The 8,626-nt window shown below is 36.2% G+C and overlaps 1 protein-coding gene across 1 annotated transcript; it reads left to right on the forward strand.

Annotated features, from left to right (window-relative positions):
- Nucleotides 1–661: 661 nt before the first annotated feature.
- LOC132622068 (T-complex protein 1 subunit zeta 1-like) lies at nucleotides 662–7,234 on the forward strand. The gene is made up of 15 exons (XM_060336588.1): nucleotides 662–886; nucleotides 971–1,034; nucleotides 1,635–1,770; nucleotides 2,188–2,339; nucleotides 2,439–2,486; nucleotides 2,829–2,921; nucleotides 3,707–3,813; nucleotides 3,897–4,011; nucleotides 4,098–4,184; nucleotides 5,132–5,336; nucleotides 5,464–5,558; nucleotides 6,074–6,142; nucleotides 6,257–6,364; nucleotides 6,483–6,601; nucleotides 6,823–7,234. The coding sequence occupies exons 1-15, from the start codon at nucleotides 753–755 to the stop codon at nucleotides 6,896–6,898; spliced, it is 1,608 nt and encodes a 535-aa protein (XP_060192571.1). The 5' UTR covers nucleotides 662–752; the 3' UTR covers nucleotides 6,899–7,234.
- Nucleotides 7,235–8,626: the final 1,392 nt, after the last annotated feature.

The raw sequence follows: 8,626 nt of genomic DNA on the forward strand, positions 1-8,626 counted from the left end.
GTGTATATACATTAGTGTTGTACAATTTATCGTAAATATTATATATTTTTTGCATATTTATAAATATTATCTTAGTCTTTATTATTGTTTATAGTTTCACATCCTAAATTGATAATAAAAAAAAACGTGACACATTCGAAATAAAATTAAGCATTAATTTAAAAATAAGACGAAACCCTAAAAGATAAATAACTTAAAGCTAATGACTACAAGTCTTCAAACAAAAAAGGACTAAAACGACAATCCAAAGTATTGCGTAGTCTTGATGTGTTGAGCCTATTTTATTAATTGTACAAATATAACTAGAGTTCTATATAAAATATTGAAGTTCCGGAATCTCAGCATGATTAATATACGGCTAAATTACGTAAAAAGGAGTGAAAATGTAATGTTTTGGAAAATGGCGGAGTCCTATAGGGCAGTATTTTAGAAAGATTTTTATAGCGCAGTAAAATACTGCGCTATAGCACTTAACGGCTCCGTCTCCGTGAAGTGCTTTAGCGCAGTAAATTACTGCCCTAAAGGTACTTTTGTAATATTTTTTTTTATTGGGGTATTTTGATTCAAAATGATTTTTTTGGGGCATTTTGGTTCCGGGCTCGGAAAAGGGTGACCTAGGGCGAGGCGGTTTATAAAAGTTTAAACCGGATCGGTCCACAACAAAACCCTTCCAGAAAGGCCTTAACTCTTCGATACTCTCTCAATAAATTTTTGTGCGATCTGCTTAGCCTCCATTCTTAGTAAGTGAAGAGATGTCTGTTAAGCTTTTGAATCCAAATGCTGAGGTACTCAACAAGTCTGCCGCCCTTCACATGAACATCAATGCCGCCAAGGGTTTACAGGATGTTCTCAAGACCAATCTTGGCCCTAAGGGCACCATTAAAATGTGAGTTAGGTCTTCGGTTTTGCTTTAAGCTATATGTTTTTTCTAGGTCATTTTTATGGAGATTTGTTTACTTGTATTTGCTAGGCTTGTTGGTGGTGCCGGTGATATTAAACTTACCAAGGATGGTAATACACTATTGAAGGAAATGGTGAGTTCTCCTTGTTTCTAGGTCATGTGCAGTCAATGTTGCAGTTTTTTAATGTCTTGAAAATTACTTGATATTGGTGTGGATGGTATTTGAGAAGTTTGTTGATGAAGTCGATATAGTAACAAGATGAATACTAGTCCCTCTGTCGCTAAAATCATGGTACTATTATTCCTTCCAGAGGACTACAATAGTTTGCCTAAACATTTTCAAATATCTATAACTGTAGAGATTAGGACATAAAGATTGTGATTGATACTTCTTTTTAACTACTCCCGCCCAATTCGTGCTGCATGTATAAGTCCAAAGATGACTCTTGGAAGGGCTGGCACATTAGTCGGATATTCAGTTTGTGATAATGATGACGGTTAAACCGGATAATAATCTTACTTGCCCCCCAGCGCTAAAGTAACGGGCGTTTTCGGGGACTAACCGAAGATTAGAGATGCTAATGCAGTCTTGGTTATGTGGAGCATCTTCCATTGTTGTTCATTTTATGTAGCTAAATGAAGAATATTAATTTGAAGATGTTAATTGTAAACGACTAAAAAGATAAGCATTGTGTTGTTGGTATTGATAATTTTCTGCGTAAAAAAATTGCAGCAAATACAAAACCCAACTGCAGTAATGATTGCTAGGACTGCTGTTGCTCAAGATGATACAAGTGGTGATGGTACTACATCTACAGTGCTTTTCATTGGGGAGCTGATGAAACAATCTGAGCGTTGCATAGATGAAGGTTTGCCATATATTTTCTTTCCCAGCAACTTCGTTGTGTTGTCTTTTGGAATCCTTGGCATCCGTGATATAAAAGAGACGTTATTACAAAAAGCTAAGCACTCATCTGATTATAAAATGCCAGTTGAGCTACCTGATGTAATATGAAATCCAACTTTAATGGATAATCCAGGAAGATTCAGAAAATTAATTGTGGAGATGTGTAGTGAAAAGTTCGTGTTGCAGCTAACTATTTCATGATTGTATTTTACTTGTCTGTTCATACACATGTTCTGGGATAATTTAATGTTTGGGTGATCTGTTGAGTTTTCATATTCAGGTCATTTCTTCGGTTGCGCCCCTGCCAAAGATGACTGTTGCAGTCTCCTCGTCAAATATATTCTAACTTAGGTTGTATGTGTTTGGAACTTTTTTGCAGGGATGCATCCTCGTGTGCTAGTTGATGGTTTTGAAATTGCAAAAAGAGCAACACTACAATTTCTTGAAAAATTTAAGACTCCTGTAGTGATGGGTGACGAGCCAGATAAAGAGATATTGAATATGGTAGCAAGAACAACATTGAGAACAAAGGTTGCTTCTGCACTTTGAATGTGATGTCGATTATAACCCCCCTGCTTAAATGCCCTTCCTTTATTGTTGGTGCTTATACCAATTTACGGTTTTGTGCAGTTGTATGAATCGTTGGCTGATCAACTGACGGACATTGTTGCGAATGCTGTAAGTGCTACTCCTTGCTTCTAGGCATTTAGAAAGAGGGAAGGACCAAATAAGACTGATTATATCATTTTACGAAGTGAAATATTGTTCTGACAGAGGGGGTTTACTCTTATCTCTCTATTTAAGACCAGTTTGTTGTAAAAAAAAAAAAAAAAGAACAACTAGTAATAGATATCATGTTTGTGAATATGCTTTTGCTTACTGATACGTGGTACACTGACATTACTTGTTATCTGTCTTTCCATCGTTTCAAATGTTAGCTTTCTTTTTTGTTATATTTTTCCGGGAGTTTGCCTCCCCTCTCCTGATGATTTATTACAATTCCTGCAACTTGTGTGACAGGTGCTCTGCATCCGCAAGCCTGAAGAACCTATTGATCTTTTCATGGTTGAAATAATGCACATGCGCCATAAGTTTGACGTAGACACTAGATTGGTATGTGAAATGCTACTTATAACTTCTGAATATTGGTTATCATATCCACAGAGTGACTCGTGTTACATTGTTTAGCATTACATTAAAGAATAGGATAATGATAATATCATATGATTTCCTTAAATAGCTATGTAACTTCAAGAAATGCCTACACTGTAAATTTTCCCTCTCCCTCTGTAATTGAACATCGTGTCTTCATCCATTAGCTGCTTTGGCTCTTTCCTTTCATTTTCCCATAATTCTTGGGTTTGCATAACAGCCAATTGACTATGGGTCAAAATTTCCTGCACCTTTCTATATTTCCCTAACTTCAAGAAAACTTGTCTAGATGACCGTGGATATTTCCTTCTTTTCTCGAAAACAAATCCTACCAGTTTGGTGGAGCTGCCTTCAGAAAAACATAAATTAGTGGAGATTTTGATGATTCATGAAAAGCCAAAAGATGTGGAGTTCAATTCATTCTTTGCTTATTTACCATTTTTTTAATTTAAATTTGAATGCTTGAAACAATTATCTTTAATTCTAGATATCTGCAATACAAAAAGAAAGGGGAATGGAAGGAAAATAACATAGAAACAAGCAAATTATGAGGAAAGCTGGAAAAAATCAAATTGGTGTTATTCCAATTGGTCAGCTTATTAAATTCATCAACCTAGGACATGTTTCTTTAGAACAGCGTCAACCACAGACCCTTCCATTCTGTGACAATGAAAACTGAAAATTGTAGAACTTTGTGAGTACAGATTCAACATGTTGCAGTACTCATGCTTTCTTGCTGCTATCAGGTTGAGGGTCTTGTGCTCGACCATGGTTCAAGACATCCAGACATGAAAAGACGAGCTGAGAACTGTTACATTCTGACTTGTAATGTATCATTGGAATATGAGAAGAGGTGATTATACAGCTTCACATTACATGTATTTACTTGGGCTTATTAAGTTCAACTATCACATAGTTGATGCACTTCTCTTTCAGTGAAGTAAATGCAGGGTTTTTCTACTCGAATGCGGAGCAGAGAGAGGCAATGGTTGCTGCCGAAAGGCGCTCGGTTGATGAGAGAGTGCAAAAGATCATTGATCTTAAAAACAAGGTCTGCACTTCAGTTAGGGGTATTTGGCCTGTGTGTTTTAATGTAATGAAATATTTATTTCGGCCTTCATTCCTGGTTTTGTGCAGGTTTGTTCAGGGAATGAGAACAACTTTGTTATTATCAACCAGAAAGGGATTGATCCTATATCCCTTGACCTTCTTGCTCGGGAAGGAGTAAGTTGTCTTCACTCTACTTTATTCAGTTTTTAATAATTTATCAAGCTGAATCATTTAGTTGTCGAAAGCGTGTGGCTTCTTCAACTTGGTTTTGCATGCTTGCTCTACCTAGACACATGCTGGTTACTTCTGTTGCCATGTTAGAACTTCTGGGTAACCTGTCTCTATCAGCTAACTCCTACCCCACTTGAGGTGTTTCTGAAAAGATAATATACTAGTCCCAGATCCCATGTGTTCCCGCTTAATTCTTTTGTTTAGTCCTACAAGGAAAAAAAAGAAAGAGAGCAGCTATGATGGGGGTTTGTATCCTTCATCTTTTAATCCTTCTCTTTTAAACAAGAGAACAAGAAAAATTTGTGGAACTGCACATTCTCTGCATACAAAAATGAGATGGTCTCATTGTCCCTTTTTATTATTGGACTAAACTGAAAGATCCAGGAGAACACAGGCACCGATCCCTTCGCCATCCCATTTATATCCAAGGGTTGGTACAGATAGAAATATTAGGGTATTAATCAAAAAAAAAAAGAACATTCTCAGAAAAGAAATATTAGGGTATTGCATTTTCTTAGTTGACAGGTCATCAGAAGTTTCTTTGTCCTAAGTAGACCAAGGCCGGCCCTTGAATGTTTGAATACAATTGTGTCCGTTTTAGCATTTCTTCTCCATTTTCTTTTTTATACAATTTTCTCTTTTTATTTTTAATAAATGTTAATGCATTGTCACATTTCTCCACACGAAACATGCATTCTCTATTGGAGGCTGTTTCCTAAAGCTCCATAATAGTGATTTGAGATGCCAAACTGGAGATTTTGCGACAAATGTTTCATTTGAAATATGTGTGATTTTACCTTATCAAAAAAAATGTTGAATGATGTGTGACCTTTAAGATTCTTATTTTCACCTTCCAACTTACAGAGTATCATTCCTGTTTCATGTTCTAGATAATTGCTCTTCGTAGAGCGAAGAGGAGAAATATGGAACGCTTGGTTTTGGCATGTGGCGGTGATGCAGTTAACTCTGTTGACGAGCTTACTCCTGAGTGCCTTGGCTGGGCTGGTCTGGTCTATGAGCATGTTCTTGGTGAAGAGAAGTACACATTTGTAGAAAATGTCAAAAATCCTCATTCCTGCACTATTCTTATAAAAGGTATTGTGACTTGTTTGGTTTTCGTTTAATGTTTTTTCATATGAACTCTATTGTTTTGCTGTGGTGGTCCATTTAATGTAACTGTTTGAGGAATTGGTCTTGTTAAACATTGTTGTTTCCTATCCAGGGCCAAATGACCACACAATAGCACAAATTAAAGATGCTGTTCGTGATGGACTAAGGGCAGTCAAAAATACCATTGAAGACGAAGCAGTTATACTGGTATGTTACCTGGAACTCTAGAAAATGAATGTGTGATTTCCATGTAGAAGTGCCTTCACTTGATGGTTTTTTCTTTAGTTGTGTATTATTTTGCACTGTCTATCTATCTTTGGACCAAAATTTGTGTGCATGGAAGTATGACGCTTACATGCATTTATATAAACATTTTGGCTCCTAGGTATTGATGTGATTCTTCTTGGTCTTTACTGGAATAAATGGAACTGTCATCTGTTATCTTGGAGTTTTATTTTTTACGGCAATATGAATAGGAAGGCATTATTAGACTTCACAACTGGAGATCCATCTCTAATTAGTAGATGTTACTCCCTTTATTTCAAAAAAAAAAAAAAAGAAGGTAGATGTTACTCTGTATGAATTCTCATCCATGTGCCTGTATTTGATAATAAAATTTGAGCATTCACTTGTTTTAAGTAGTGATTTCTCTTCATATCATGAGAATGAAGTGATATGCATCTTCTGTTCCTGAGGGTATATTCTTGTGTGATTACTTTAAGGGTGCTGGAGCCTTTGAAGTTGCAGCTCGACAATACCTGGTCAACGAAGTGAAGAAAACTGTTAAAGGGGTATGTGCACAGTTTATTGCTGTCTAAATACTTCCCTCTGCAAGATATATGAAGTGTTGTATATTTGTATATATCTTCTGACTTTCTTTGGTCTATGACGAATTATCTGTTAAGCGTGCCCAACTTGGTGTGGAAGCTTTTGCTAATGCCCTCCTTGTGATACCAAAAACACTTGCTGAGAACTCTGGCCTTGATACTCAAGATGTGATTATAGCACTGACGGTATCTGAATACTACTCTAGCTCCATGTTCATGAATGCAACAATAATTAATTCAATTATCATCCTACTTATTAGAAAAAGTAATTCAATTATCATCCTGACATCTCATCTTTTTGCAGGGAGAGCACGACAAGGGAAACATTGTTGGACTGAATCAGCACACTGGAGAACCTATAGATCCCCAAATGGAGGGGATATTTGACAATTATGCTGTTAAGCGTCAGATTGTGAATTCTGGGTATGTGGAAGTTACTCATTACTTGTGTGTTCTGTTGTATGAGTATGTGGTAATTCATGTTCCAATGTCAATATGCTTTGTGAAATCTTCTTTTCAGTGAGCGTTGGAGCTTGATATTTGTTGCTATATTTTTTTTCCTTTGCCGATTAAATTCGCCAACCCTACAAAAGGCGAGTTTTCGCTGGATTGCATCTGATCAATATTCTATTTTTCCTTTGCAGCCCTGTCATAGCATCTCAGCTGCTACTTGTTGATGAAGTAATTCGTGCAGGACGTAACATGCGGAAACCAACTTAGGTTTTCTGTTCATGTACATTTATATCTGTAGGACAGTGATTTGCTTTTTTCTGGTGTTCATTTGGTATTTCTTGGGGAAAGACTGGAAAGGAAAGATGATAGGCAAGCCGAATGGATGGAGTTAGTCGTACAAGACGAGGTTGTCTGTGAAATGAGCGTTATTTTGTGCTTGGATTTGCATATAGGATAATATTTCTTCCCATGCACGGGAAATGAGTCAAGGGTTGTGAATTTCTTTTTCATGGTCGTGAAGAATTTTGTTCATCAGTTGCTTATTTTAGCATGTCTTCTATTCGACAATTGGAACCATTATTATATCTAACCACATCTTCTGTACTTGAATTTCTGCACTAAATCGTTATTAGAAAATCAATCGGTCAACTCTCTTAATCTCAAATTTGTGGATGTACATCTGTGTTCATTGTGTCCATGAGAGATTCATTCCTTGTCAAAGGATGTTAAGACTAATTTTCTGGGTCAGGAGTTTGATGGGTGGGCGTCTGGTGTTGCCTGTGGAATTTCGAAGGGCTTACGGATTGGAAGTTGCAATTTTAGGCTATCATGGAAAAAAAAACACTTATATTTTTTTGTTTACACCAAATTATTATGATAGTAACCATGGTTAGGTGATAATATTAGGTTAGATTTTATACAATTTACCAAGGATAAGTGATAGCTTTTAACGTGTCATTAGTCAGTCACTGAGTGTGAACGAGTCTTTTAACATTGGGAAGATGCTAGTGGATCTTTTCGGGCACGCCTGCGCGACCTTGATCGTAAATTTATCGAGTGGACATTCTATCTCGAGAAGGTTATTTTTTGGTTTTGGACGCAAGTGAATATGTGCTTCTAACAATTCACACGTGACGGTAAATTGTCAGTGGGGAATGATTTACTTTGATCCTTGTCGTCTTCTAGTGACATTGACATTTTATTTTGTGGTGGTGCTTCGTTTTCCTTAGATCTGAGCAAGAATATGTATTAGTTTCTCAGACCGAATCACGACCCATATTTAAGTCAAGTTGATTGTTTCAGGTATTATTGCTATAAATTTAGTTAATTTAGGTTAGACACTTAATCGTTTGGTTTGGATTGCTATGCACGGATCAATAACACAGGAATTGTTACACATGGCAAAGATTGTGATGTATGAATTTATTTCTTGTTTGATGTTTGGTTGAAATATTACAAATTAGTATATGAAATATAGGGCAGTTTGTTGCACAAACATCCTGCTTTAGCAGGGTTCGGGAAAGGTTGCACTCTAAGGGGTATGATGTAGATAGTCTATCGTAATGCAAGCATTAATGGCTACTGCTTTCACGACTCAAACTTGTGTCTTATAGGTCACACAGAGACAACTTTATTGTTACTCTAAAGCTCTCCTTCTAATATAGAAATTATAAATTAAAACTACTTCAAGCAGGCCCGTGCTAAGCCCGGGCACAAACTTAAAATTTAAAAGTTCTAGATTCAGTTATTGTATAATTTGAATCATACTTTTCTATCGGATAATAAATTTATGTTAGTAGCGCGCTAATCATGTCTTGTCGATAAGTTCTCATAAGAATCAAAGTTTCTTAGTCACATAATTGTATAATCTTTAAAAATGATATTTTTATGAAGAAGCAAGTTTGGAAGAGAATTAGTAAATAATAAAGGGACACATGTGAATCGATATACTACAAAGTAAAAAGATTTACAAGTAAATAGTTATAACTGATCGAA

Source organism: Lycium barbarum, chromosome 12 (assembly GCF_019175385.1).
Source record: "Lycium barbarum isolate Lr01 chromosome 12, ASM1917538v2, whole genome shotgun sequence".
NCBI classification, from domain to species: domain Eukaryota; kingdom Viridiplantae; phylum Streptophyta; class Magnoliopsida; order Solanales; family Solanaceae; genus Lycium; species Lycium barbarum.

Bases quoted from the DNA above. Each gene is read 5' to 3' on its own strand.
- LOC132622068 (XM_060336588.1), top strand. From the start codon at position 753: ATGTCTGTTAAGCTTTTGAATCCAAATGCTGAGGTACTCAACAAGTCT. The intron at 1,771-2,187 runs GTTTGCCATATA...ACTTTTTTGCAG, and splicing joins TGAGCGTTGCATAGATGAAG to GGATGCATCCTCGTGTGCTA. The intron at 4,012-4,097 runs GTCTGCACTTCA...GGTTTTGTGCAG, and splicing joins TCATTGATCTTAAAAACAAG to GTTTGTTCAGGGAATGAGAA.